This window comes from Lycium ferocissimum, chromosome 8 (genome assembly GCF_029784015.1).
Source record: "Lycium ferocissimum isolate CSIRO_LF1 chromosome 8, AGI_CSIRO_Lferr_CH_V1, whole genome shotgun sequence".
Taxonomy (NCBI): Eukaryota; Viridiplantae; Streptophyta; class Magnoliopsida; order Solanales; family Solanaceae; genus Lycium; species Lycium ferocissimum.
Window position 1 is genome coordinate 12,093,593 of NC_081349.1, and position 14,302 is coordinate 12,107,894.

Sequence of the window (14,302 nt, forward strand, 5' to 3'; positions counted from 1 at the left end):
TAACTCGTTTCCTTATATGACTGGGAGTTCTAGTTTGGGGTTAATTAGGAAGTAGATTTTATAAGTCTAGTTAACAAACAATTTTCTCAAGAACCATAAACATTCTGCAAATTCTTTTTTCATTGACACCAAGATTTTGTAAGCCCTATTCAGTTAGTCCCATACATTATAGCTTCCTCCATATTACTAGTAATTTCATGTCTTCAAAAATGAGAGATATGACACTTGAAGACGTTGAAGATATTGAAGTTGAACCCAATTGGTCTCCTATAGATATGTTGGCTGCTGTTTGTGTACGTGCTTCTGAAATTCACAAGAAAGAAGAAGAAATCATCAAGAAATTTCCAGTGCAACAAGTTCAAGAAAATCAAGAAAACGCAAAAACTGCTGCTAATAATTCACCTTCAAGAATGGTGGAATTTCCAAAAAGTACTACGACAAAAGAAGCTACAAATTTGAAAGATACGTTCTTGATCAAGAACAATAATACTGCTATTGTTGTTGGTGAAAAAATAATTATGAGAAGTTCGGAGAGAACAAAGTTCAAGAAACGGATAATGAGTTTTGATATGACTGGTTATACTTCTTGGAAGAGCAATACTACTACTGATCTTGTCACTTGGTCCTGGAAAGATGAGTTAGACAAGAAACAGGATAGTGATCATCACGAAGAAGACGACAAGAATGTGTGTCATGAAGAGAGTTTGAGGAGAGAAAAGGATCTCAAGAGACCTATGGTTGATGTAGAAAGAAAAATAATTCGTGGAAGCTCTTCAGGTCTAAAACGAGAAAGATCCCTCAGTGATGATCAAGAAGATGAAGAAAAATTATGTGTTCCAAAGAAGAGGAATTTCATCAAGTTCAAGAGGACAAAATCTGAATCAGAGCAAATCCCACATGCTGAACTACCTGAAAATGTCAAGAATCGGATCAATCAGTTAGGCAAACGAGTAAAAGAGGTGAAATTGATAATCCAGAAAGAAATATACAAAACGGATGCTAGTGAAAGTCACAATCGCCTGTCGATACCAGCAGCACAAATTACGGATAAATTTCTGAGAGATAAAGAAGAAGAGCATCTCTGTATGCGCAATGGAAAGAAAGTGAATCCACTGGAAGTCCGAGTGATCGATCCATCCCTCAAGATTAGTGTACTGGAGTTGAGGAGATGGGAGATGAAGAAAGTGAGGAAGGAAGTGATGAAGAGTTTGAACTCTAAGCAGAAACAAAAGGAAGAATCTAAAACAAGCGTAAGTTATGTGTTGAATGGGAAATGGACGGAAATGCGTATCGCCAATGGTATCGAAGAGGGCCATAGAATTCAAATTTGGGCTGTTCGAATGGATGACGACGACGAGTTGATTATTGTTCTAGTGAAGCTTCCTGATGAAGTTACAACAGAAGAAGAATATGTTCGGATTGAAGAGCAAGAAACTGAAGATTGTGCTGATAGTAAATTTGATAAAACTAATGTTGCTTCTACAAGTAAGCAGTGTGAAGACTTAGTGTTAGGAGTATGTACAGACAACAACATTCATTGAAGAACTTGACTTAGTATAATGTTTATGATTATGTTGTAATTTGTGCAAGCAAGAAGAAAAGTAAGATGGAGTGAGTTTGATTTATAAGAGTATATATATATGTTAAAGCATGTCCTGTAGTAATAACTTTGTGCAGAAAATTTATTGTGAGATTTTTAATTTGAGTGGTGTTGAAGGTTGTATTTCTGACTCTTGACTACCCTCAATGAGTTAAGAAAATCACTTAAGTGATTTTTGGTTCTTATATGGTAAAGAATAAAAGTTACAACAGTTATTGGATCGTTTCCGTAATTGTTGTGCTGCAATAAAAATTGTCTTTTAACAATGGAATTAATCTATGCCTAATAGTAACCAACAATATGTGGCAATTTATTTCCAGAGTAACTAGATGGTAAGTATTGCGGTGGCTACAAATATTGTATACGTTATTAGCCAGATCCTTGGTATGAACTACCCGTAGTAATGAAATTACACAATAAATATAGTCCTGGCCTATTCACCACATTCAAAGAAGGCAGGCAGGCATGCTCTCATAAAGCAAACTTTTCTCTTGTATGTTAACAGATCAACTATTTTACATTTTGTCTTATGAAGATTACTTTTTGCCGCAAAATGAATTAGGACTCCATCATGTTTGGACAATGCATCATCTACTGACTTCCCTTCTCTGTTCAACTTTTGTGTATATCGTGTTTACATTTATTTTTATTTTCTCTGACAAATTTACATGACATTATTCTGTCTTATAGTTTTAAAAAAAATATTTGACACTTTTCTGCTATAGCTTTTACAAATTTCAAAGATACAAAATCGTTTAGAAAGAAAGGTGTTCATATGTTTAAGGAGCTCACTCATTTCAAATTTGTAAGATAGAAACTCTTTAATTATCAAATTAAATTGATCTTAGGAAATAGTTTAACCCTTTATAACTTGAATAGAAAGATAATGATACTGCAAGATCTCTTATATTTTATTTTAATATCTTTTGAGAGAATTGACATAAAAGTTGAAAAAAAACATATAATGAGCACAAAAACCAATTGACCCTTGAACTAATATCTTAACTCTACTAGCTCCATTCCAAAGTAAGTGTCGCTTTAGCAAAAAAATTTTTTTATCCCAAAATAAGTGTCGCTTTAGTTTTTTAAGACAATAAATAGTAATTGTTTTCAACTATATCCCTATATGAGAACGGCAAGGTCTTTCTGCCACACTGATGTTGGCCACAACTGCCCAAATGAGGGTAGCAGTAGCACAGTAAATTTGCACGAGTATCAAAGACAAATTTAATAATTTATAATTAGTTAATGTCATTCCTATCCTTCCCTCCTAAAGTTCATATTAATTCAAAATTGTACATGTAAAAGTTATGATGGTTTTTTCATAGGTGTGACCAAATTGGTGTGGTAGTTTAGCAGCTCTCGAGAAGAATTACTTTTTCTTAATAGTGTTAAGTTCTCAAGAAACACTTACTCTCTCCGTCCATTTTCACTTGTCTAGTATACTAAAAATACATGTCCACTTTTATTTGTTCAGTTTGCAAAACCAAGAGATAATTTGCCATTTTCATACCTATTTTACTCTTATTATTAATTATTAGGTTAGAAGCTCCAAAAAATTATTAGCGGCTGCAATACTTTTAAAGTATGTTTGATTGACATTTTATTTATTGCTCCTTAAGGGGCTCGTCAAGTCAAACATGAACATGTAAAACTGGACACAAGGAGTAAAACGCACTTATTTTGAGAGGACCAAGAGTATTTCTTAATTAAAAAAATCGTGTTATATGAAAGAACATGACAGTAGCTAGTTAGTTGGGGCATTTAATTATAGGTGATGTTTTAGTTTTAAAATTGAAGGAAGGTGATTCAAGTTTTAATTATTGAGTAGAGGTGACTAAATTTGATTAGTGATTAAGGGGTTTTGAACTTGCCCAATAGTTTCATTTTTGACACTTTGGCCCTCTATTTTATTTTTAATATTTTGTCCTCAAGTTTTATTTTTAACACTTTGACCCTAAACTTTACTTTTAACACTTTGCCCTAAAGTTTTATTTTTAACATTTTGACCCAACCACTATAAACCCTAAAATACAAAAATACTGGAAAAAAAAATCCTCTTGTTTCTCCATTGTTTTCTCCATTGTTGTTCTTCCCATCTGTTCTTCGTGCTGCTTTCTTCTTCTTCTTCTTCTTGGTCCGCCCCCGCTTTCTTCTTCTTCTTCTTCTTTATCCGCCATTGCTCAAAAAAAAAATCATCTGATTTTACAATTTTTTGATCAATGTCATTGGTGTAGCACCGGCATTACTTCATAAGTGTTTTCGGTCCATTGGTAAGTTAAACAATACGTTTCTTTCAATTGTTCATCCGGGTATAGTTGCCTTATTTGCCGATTTTCCCAGCATTCGTAGTTACAAAGAAGATGTTGTTGCGGCAAGTTCTAAAGTCATTGTGTAAGAGCTTCGAACTTTTCGCATCACTTCAGTTGTAGTCCTAGTGTTTCGCAAGAGTTGTTGATAAATTATAAAGTTGTTGCAACAGATTAGTAAATCGTTGCAACAATTACAAAAAATGTGAATAAATAATTTACAACGGTACCGTTGTACTTTATGCAATAACCGTGAAATCATTGAGAGTTTACTTTTCCAACAATCGAGTTACTTGTCGCAACAAGTATGATACTTGCCGCATCAATTACGGCAGCTTGTTGGACATATTTTACTTGTTGGATGAAATAGAGATCGAAGTCGTTTCCAACAAATAAGTAAATCAAGCAACTAGTAACCTACTTGTTGCAACAAGTCAGTTATTTGTTTCAAGAAGTCACTTAGTTGTTGCATTTTGTTACGAAACAGACAAAAACTGAAGCTGTCTCCAACAAGTAATCAAGTAGTTAGAACAAGTTACATACTTGTTGCAACAAGTACGTTAGCTGTTCTAACAATTCATATAATTGTTTAATTTAGTTATGAAACAGAGACAGATCGAAGTCGTTTCCAACAAATAAGTGAGTTGTTGCAACTACTAACCTACTTGTTGCAACAAGTAAGTTATATGTTCCAACAAGTCACTTAGTTGTTGCATTTTGTTATCAAATGCATAAACCGAACTCCGTCTCCAACAAGTTACCAAGTAGTTGAACAAGTTACATACTTGTTGCAACAAGTACGTTAGTTGTTCCAACAAGTCATATAGTTGTTCCATTTTGATATGAGACAAGACAAAAAGCGAAGTCGTCTCCAACAAATAAGCGAGTCAACTGAACTAGTAACCTTCTTGTTGCAACAAGTCGATTATTTGTTCCAAGAAGTCATTTATAGTTGTGATTAAGTTAACTAATTTGGGTCCAAAATTACAGAAAAAACCACTCAATTATGAACTTAATCATAAATTTAAGTGGCTCCTTTGGGTTAGGTGGTCAAAAGTCGTTACCTAGAGTAATTTCAACACTTGACATTCAAGCATTGTAATTACTAGTTGTGGACTTTTGAACATCCAAGCTCAAAGGCCGCTCAAAATTGTGATTAAGTTAACTACTTTGGGTCCAAAATTTATGAAAAAACCACTCAATAATTAACTTAATTATAAATTTAAGTGGCCTTTGACTTGCGCTGGTCATGACTGATTTTCTTAAAACAAAATATTTCAAGCACCATTAATGGGGGACTCAATAATAATAGGTGTTGATTTCCATGGTGAATGGATCGAGGTGAACAATCGATATATTTGGCGATGGAAGGGTAGTCACATGTTAGAGACGATAGCGATGATCGTCCCAAGAGATGTTGAGTTTGATGATTTTGTGAACTTAATCATTAACTATTGTGAATTAACTTGTGAACCGAAAGACCTTGTCATCACTTACATGCATAGCTTTTTTGAAAACCAAAGGGTCTTGCCTTTTAAGATAACCGATCAAAGTCGTTTGCGTACTTATTTGAAAGATGTAGCTAGGCCCATTTTAAGGGTATACGTGGTTGGAAGTTCCGGTCGAGAACCATAATTTAGCTCAAGACCAACAAGATATTCCGGATAATGGAAGTGCGAAGCCCCATGGGAAAGTAGTCGATCCCTATACCCGAACTTGTGAGTAATACACCGTGTGATGCACAATCGTCACAGTCCAGCCATGTTCAAGATGATGAAACAAGTTTTTATAAAGGAATGTCATTCAATTCGCGAAGTGTGTATTGCTTTAGATGTGAACATCTGAAGTGCAAGTGGTGGCCAAGGGATGTGAAGCTTTTAAGTTCTAGCAAACACGGAAGAAGGTGGACAAAGAGGGCTATGCGAAAAAACAAATGCTCCTTATGCAAAACAGTTGGCCACAAAAAAACAACATGTCCAAGCCGAAATGCTCCATAGTTGTAGATTGCATTGTGTTGTAATAATAGTTATCTGTTGGATCTTTATGACATTTTAATGTTATTCTTTCTTAACATGGTAATTTATATTGTTGGTGATTATGAACTTGGTTTATATGATATGTTGTTCGTGTTCAAATCACTAATGTGTATATTCTTGTTAATAAATTGTTGTACAGTTTCCAACAAGTAATGAATTTGTTGTAGCAGCTCTGTAACTTGTTGGGTTTTATCGAACAAGTAACGGACTTGTTACAAGAACTAGTAAGTCGTTGAACATATTACAAAAAATCGGAGTTTTTAAGCATTGCAACTAAGTTATATGTTGGGTTTTTTCTAACAAGTGGAGTGACTCAAGTTTTAATTATTGAGTAGAGGGAATCGCCCACATTTAGTGATAAACAATTGGAATCGCCCACATTTAGTGATAAACAATTGAATCAACCATATTTAGTGATAAACAATGAAAATCAAACAAGTGGAGTGACTTGTTACGTAAAAATGGGTAACTTGTTGGGTTTTATCGAACAAGTAATGACTTGTTACAACTAGTAAGTCGTTGAACATATTACAAAAAATCGGAGTTTTTAAGCCGATGCAACTAAGTTGGGCTTTTTCTAACAAGCGGAGTGAATTGATGTTTTAATTATTGAGTAGAGGAATCGCCCACATTTAGTGATAAAAAATTGGAATCAACCATATTTAGTGATAAACAATGGAAATCAAACAAGTGAGTGACTTGTTACAGTAAAAATGGGTACTAAATCGAAGCAACCATATTTACAGCTTGTCGAATAGATACTAACCTTGAGATACTACATTCACATTTAGTTGCAACAGATACTACTTGATTCACCATAAGGACTTGAGTGATCAATAAAGGGAATCAACAAATACCATATTTAGTGATAAACAATGGATATCAATAAACAATTACATTTAGTGATAAACAATAAATCAAACAAGCGGAGTGACTTGTTACATAAAATGGGTAACTTGTTATGTTTTATCCAACAAGAGTAAGGACTTGTTCAACAACTTACTCAATTTGTCGCAACATAGAACAACACGCAATAATATACTAAACTTGCTGCAACAGATACTACATCTGTTGCAACATATACTACTTGATTCACCCATATTTAGTGATCAATAAAGGGAATCAGCCATATTTAGTGATAAACAATGGATATCAGCCACATTTAGTGATAAACAATCGAAATCAAACAAGTGGAGTGACTTGTTACATAAAATGGGTAACTTGTTATGTTTTATCCAACAAGAGTAAGGACTTGTTCAACAACTTACTCAGTTTACTGCAATAGATACAACACTTGCTGCAACAGATACTAAACTTGCTCCAACAAATACTACATCTGTTGCAACAGATACTACTTGATTCACCCATATTTAGTGATCAATAAAGGGAATCAGCCATATTTAGTGATAAACAATGGATATCAGCCACATTTAGTGATAAACAATAGAAATCAAACAAGTGGAGTGACTTGTTACATAAAATGGGTAACTTGTTGTGTTTTATCCAACAAGAGTAAGGACTTGTTCAACAACTTACTCCGTTTGCTGCAACGTATACAACACTTGCTCTAAACTTGCTCCAACAAATACTACATCTCTAAATGTATACTACTTGATTCACCCATATTTAGTGATCAATAAAGGGAATCAGCCATATTTAGTGATAAACAATGGATATCAGCCACATTTAGTGATAAACAATGGAAATCAAACAAGTGGAGTGACTTGTTACGTAAAATGGGTAACTTGTTGTGTTTTATCCAACAAGAGTAAGGACTTGTTCAACAACTTATCGCCTTTGCAACAGATACTACACTTGCTGCAACAGATACTACACTTGCTGCAACAGATACTACAGCTGTTGCAACAGATACTACTTGGTTCACCCATATTTAGTGATCAATAAAGGGAATCAGCCATATTTAGTGATAAACAATGGATATCAGCCACATTTAGTGATAAACAATCGAAATCAATCATATTTATTGATCATTATATATACTTAAGCGGCAAGCCTTTTTAGATTATTTTATTTAAATTCTTGCAATCTTATCAAGTATGATACTTGATTCATTTTAATAAATTCTTGCAAACTTCTCAAGGAAGATACAAAATATTTTATTGATTTCTTCAAATCTTATTAAGTAAGATAAGTATCCCTTGTCTCTTATTTTTCCTCCCACCTCCACAATTTCGTTTTCTCTCTAGACAAAGGAGACCTAGAAACTTCTCTCCTCTCATAACATTCATCTACTAAATCAATCCTCAAGAATTTCCTTGGAGGAGCCCCAAACAACTCCACGCGATTAAGGTAAGTTTCAAACCCGTTTTTGGATTGGACTGCTGTTAGTATTTTTAGCATCACTCCTTGTGTAAAGCTCCGTTTTGAGTGATTCAAGATGTTTGGAAAGCTAATTCATATACCTAAAACTTTCGTTCAGGACCTAAAACCCAGTTTTGCTTGTATCCACCCGAAAAGGGGCCAAGAAATACAGGGCGGGTGCTGCCCAGATTTTCGTTTTGCAAAAACCTGCATGTACTGTTGTTAGTATTTTGAGCATATCTCTTTGTATAAAATTGATATAGGAGTGATTCGAATTTCCCTGAGACCCTAAGACATATATATACAACTTTAATTGAGGCCACCAAGTCTATTTTTGCCAATTACTCCTTCAAACCGAGCGACAATACAAGACACAGTAGAACTGTCCAGAAATTCTGTTTTGCCAGTTTAAGGTGATTTTCGCTAATATTGTGGGTAGTTTTGATGTGCTGAAACTATTGAACTTAATTAGATATTTAATTGCGTGTTAAGGCATATATATACTCTTGTACAAACTAAGGAAAATTTGGCTAAGGAAGTCGACATATCTACTTGATCGTCACTCGGAGGTTTATAAGTTCTTGACGTTTGTTTGAGCTTTAGCTCTAAAGCTCTAAGGTTTGCACCTAAACTTGAACTTTGCTTTCAATTTATTTGGTTTGGAGATGTTGTGAGAAGCTTTAATCTTGGTGAAATAATAACCACGTAAAATTTGTTGGCATATTGAGTTTGGTGCTACTTGGATAGTTTATTTGCTTTGTGGGTCAGGAAGATTATCTTGAGACACATCAATATGGCAACGTGATCATTGAGAGTATGACTTGTAAATTGAGGTTCAAGTATGCACTTTGAAATTTGTTTCCATGGGCCTATTTTCGCTACTAAATTATTGTGAATGTCTTATTGAGTGAATTTATTTTGAACGTTGAGGTATGAAATTTGCTTTTGATTCGTAAGTGGCACCCTCCTAAAAAGGGGGCGCTACATGTTGCATTTGTTGCAACAGCATTCATAAATAATAATAAGGACAAAAAAAATTGTTCAGGTAGTAATTTGTTAAACGACAAATTGTGGGCTCCAAAACTTTGTCTATCACACCCACTGCCCACCGCCACTGCATCCTCGCCACTGAGTTGTCGCACAATAAAGTCTCGGGCTTCATCATGTTAGTGCCGGTAAGCAAATGCTCAATAAAAGCAAGTGAATACGATCCGCATGCCATTGCACTTTCATTGCGGGGAGATTCTCCTTGAAGACAAATTTCCAAGCTTCGTTGAGCGACTTTTCGAGCAAGCGTTCAAACATGCCACTGCTTGCAGTTTCGGCCATAATTCAATGATCGTGGTGGATGTGGATGAAGAACTCATCCACTTGGATTTTTGGGACGTTGCGGTCATAAACATTTATCACCCCCTCCTCAATTATGAATTCCGTGGTGACAAACTGTCTCGACATTTATGTTCATGATAGTAAGCACCCTTTTGGCACCAACCACTCGCGACCACCTTTGGCTGGTACAGACCTCTACGAAGCGATAACATCATCATCCCATATAAAATCATCAAGCATTTGATTGAATGGAATAGCTTCCATTGTGTGCTTTCATCCGACAACTCGTGTATCGCTCGAGCATGATATTGTAGTGTTGAGATCCAAGATTATATCCTGTGAAGCATAGTGCTTAGTGAAGGTGCTTTGCCTCACACGCATTAAGAGCATAATTTCATCAACATACCGCATTAAAAGTATAAGGAATGTCACTACTTGAACAACTAAGTGAGTTGTTGCAACAAGTGTACACTTGTTGCAACAAGTATTAAATCTTGTTGCAACAACTCTCCTAGTTGTTGGAGATTGCTTACAGCAGTTGGGTCTATTTCACCCAACTGCTGTAAACAATCTCCAACAACTAGGTGAGTTGTTGCAACAAGACCAATACTTGTTGCAACAAGTGTTCCACTCGTTGCAACAAATATATAACTTGTTGCAACTAATACAACCAAAATAAGACTTGTTTCAACAAAAATAATTGTTGTTTTCAAACTTACACTGGCCAGCCACCAATTTTCCATGCTTGTCATTATCTTGAAGTCATCGGCCTTAAATTCATGCAATGTATACATCGTACCCTTGCTCTTCTTGGCATTGACGAATTTTTCAAGCTTTTTCATTTTTTGAGCATCTGCATGCTTATACACATTTACCTTTTTTAGATTAACAACAGCAGCAGCCTTGTGGGGTGTAGAAGATTTCCTTGACCTAACATCGGCAAGTCGCCTTGAAATTGCTTTTTCCTTCTTGCGAATGCGAATAGGAGTATAGGGTAGGTCGCTTCTTGGATGGATTGACACCCCTCTTGGATAACAAACTCGTAAAGCGAATTTGTGTCTTTTTGTGCATTCACCAACTCCTCAACATTTTTTATCAAATCATCCATTCGCCGCTTGCAATAGGTGCATTCACAAGCACATTTCGATGTGTCGGCACCAACAAAGGAAAATCTACCACCAAATCTGCCACAACTAACATCTCCATCAATTGGAGTTTGTCCACCGACATCACCACCAATTGGAGTTTGTCCACCAACAACACCACCAATTGGAGTTTGTCCACCAACAACACCACCAATTGGAGTTTGTCTACCAAAATCAACATCATCATCTATTATTTTTTCACCGGCAATTTCTGCCGCAACGTCATCAATGTTAGGTCGACCACCAGCAACAACACCACCACCACCAACATCTACCACAACCGATTCCCACGGTCCGTCACTCCACCAATTCTAATTTTATCCCTCAATCATTTTATCGAACAGATTGTAAGGGCTCAAAGGAAGCAAGGAATGGCATCTCCAACTCCCGTACTGTCGGGACAAGCCATGGGTGCACAACCTACACCAAAAAAGTAGATATATTAAAATGGTCCTAAATAATGAAATGCAACAGATGACTAGGTTGTTGCAACAGGTGTCATACTTGTTGGACATTGTCCAACAGATTAGAAACTTGTTGCAACAGGATACTTGTTGGACATTGTCCAACATATTAGTAACTTGTTGCAACAGGTGTCATACTTTTTGGACATTGTCCAACATATTAGTAACTTGTTGCAACAAAGTCATACTTGTTGGACATTGTCCAACATATTAGTAACTTGTTGCAACAGGTGTCATACTTGTTGGACATTATCCAACAGATGACCAAGTTTATTCTATATACATGTCTTAAGGCTTACCTCTTCCAAAGGAGGTTAAAAAAAGATCAACACTCAATCTAGTGTTGCTCTTTGCGCCCATCTAAGCATTCTTGAAAAGACACTTCGGCGGGTAGTCCTTCACTTGTTGTTGGAGGTGAGGAATGGCTTCAAATGCCCAAGCCTAGAAAATAAGATACCAAAGAAATCAGAATGATGATAGAAATACAAAAAGTACAAGAAATTGACATTGCAAATGTTTCCATGAAAGCCCAAGGAAGCCATATAGATTGATCGTCTTCACTTTTGGCTTAAGCTCTTTCGATAAGTAGTCAACAACAACTCAAGCTTTCCCGCCCCATCCATGGTTGTTGAATGCCTCATAGTCCTCCGCAAGTTTAAGCAAACCAAGTGGTATGTTCGTACTTGTATCTTTTGCCATAAGAACACAAAACACAAACCAAACTAAACACAAGGACTCGCTTATGCTTTTCGACATAGTTTTGGACCGCAAATCTACAAGCGCCTTATCTCCTTGTAGCTTTTTCCCAACTAACTCCACCAAACCAAATACCGTTATCTTTTCCACCCTTTCCTACTTTCTTGGCTTCTTTGGTCGTCTTACTAGTCCGGCCGGCTTATTCAATACAACAAGAGAAGCTCACAAGGATGACATCTAAGGCCGAACTATGGCAAACTCTTTCAAGCCAAAGCACACCGGCATGCCACGCAATTAATCCAAAGCTCATCCTTTGCATCCGAAAGAATTCTACGCTTCATAAGCCCATATACCATTTTCATTTGAAACCGTGCAATCGTCTCTTCAGCATCCAAATACACCCCCAAAACAACTTTTCCTAAAGAAATCCTCCAACCCCTCGCTTTTTAAGAATTAGCCTAAACATATCAAAGTTCTTACCACACCGATTTGACCGTAAGATCAACGGTCAAATCATTATTTTCATTCAACCAAGATCCTCACGCATACTTGTCAATACCGAAAACCTTGACAACCTCAAGAATGGAAGTGTCCGTTATGATCTATGTTCAATCTACTAGAAGATTCTAATTAAATTGGCATTCACACTATTTCTCTTCTTTGTTCTTAATTCGGCTATGAACGTCGATGTTGAACCGTATTTTCGGAAGCACCGTCCTTTTCATCATCTTTATCCAATCCATCTACTCCATCGTAGCTTTCTTGACTTCTAATTCTTCTTCACTTTGTTCATTTGTATCTATCGCTTCTTGGCTCCGTACTTCCTCTCTTTTACGAGGATTGATTGTCGGTTGGTGTCTCTTTCCTCTATATTTGCCGATTCAACAATAGATTTTGCTAAATCAAAAAGATTCTCTAATGATGATTGCACTCTAGCTTTTTTATTATCTCTATGACCCTCGCTGATTTCTCAACTTTTCTTTTGGCCGGAGACATTTTATCTACACACGCAGAAAAAAAAAAACTTCAACCGATTAGTGCTTCATTCAAAGTAAAACAGATAATAAGAAGTGCGCATTTGATCAAACAAAATACAACAAGTAACGTAATTTCCCTAACAACCGAAGAATTTGTTACAACAAATGATGTAATCGTTGCAACAAGTGAATAGGTTGTTGCAACAGTATTCTTCGATTGTTGAATAAGTGATTAAGATGCCGTATATCTTCTACAACACAACCAAATAATCGAAGCAATGTCCAACTGATTTATAGTTGTTGCAACATATTGTATACTTGTTGCAACAAGTGTTTAACTTGTTGCAACAACTATAAATCATGACATCTTCTACAAACAAAATCCAAAAAATCAAGCTAAGTCCAACATTTGTAGTTGTTGCAACATATTGTATACTTGTTGCAAAAGTGTATAACTTGTTGCAACAACTAAAAATCATGGATATGTTCTACAAACAACCAAAAAACTGAAGCTATGTCCAACGTTTGTAGTTGTTGCAACATATTGTATATTTGTTGCAACAGTGTATAACTTGTTGCAACAACTAAAAATTTATTGGATATCTTCTAAAAACAACCAAAAAACTAAAGCTATGTCCAACGTATTTGTAGTTGTTGCCACATATTGTATACTTGTTGCAACAAGTGTATAACTTGTTGCAACAATTAAAAATCATGGATATCTTCTACAAACAACCAAAAAACTAAAGCTATGTCCAACAGATTTGTAGTTGTTGCAACATATTATCTACTTGTCAGCACAAGTGTAGAAATTGTTGCAACAACTAAAAATCATTGACATAGCTTCTATAAACAGTAAACCGTATAAATACTAGGACAAGAACAAAAAAACCATCTATTTGGATATCTACTCCTAAACCCCGAACCATACCAAGACAACAACAAAAAACCATTTATTTCACTACAAACACACAACAACAACAACAAGAATAACAACAATAACAACAACAAGATGGATTTTATCCAAGCTTTTCCTAAACACTTAACCAAACCAAAACAACAAGTATCTACTTCCAAGACAATGTACCAAATCGTCCACTACGCATACACAATCATACAAGTTAAACAAAATACATCAAATGTATGTGCAATAATTGTTTATCCTTTCTTTTCCTAAACCATACCATAACAAGACAACACCAACACCAACATCAACATCAACATCAACACCAACACCAACACTAACACCAACACCAACAACAATATTTAACTCCAAAATACACTAAATAGTAGGGTTTTAAAGCAAGCAACCTCAAAAATGTCTACAACCGTCAAACAAGTGCCGAAGTTGTCGTAAAGAACTTACTCATCCGTTCCAAAAAAGTCAACAAGATTGCAAGCCATTTTTTCGAAATCTTAAGGAG

At 35.6% G+C, this 14,302-nt stretch overlaps 1 protein-coding gene across 1 annotated transcript; it reads left to right on the forward strand.

The window, feature by feature from the left end:
* Positions 1 to 209: 209 nt before the first annotated feature.
* LOC132066028 (uncharacterized) lies at positions 210 to 1,678 on the forward strand. Its single transcript, XM_059459432.1, has one exon. It carries the CDS (start codon positions 210 to 212, stop codon positions 1,539 to 1,541), a length of 1,332 nt encoding a protein of 443 aa, XP_059315415.1. The 3' UTR covers positions 1,542 to 1,678.
* The last annotated feature ends 12,624 nt before the right edge of the window (positions 1,679 to 14,302 follow it).

What these genes read in the sequence shown, in the direction of transcription:
- LOC132066028 (XM_059459432.1), top strand. Translation starts at nt 210, where the DNA reads ATGAGAGATATGACACTTGAAGACGTTGAAGATATTGAAGTTGAACCC.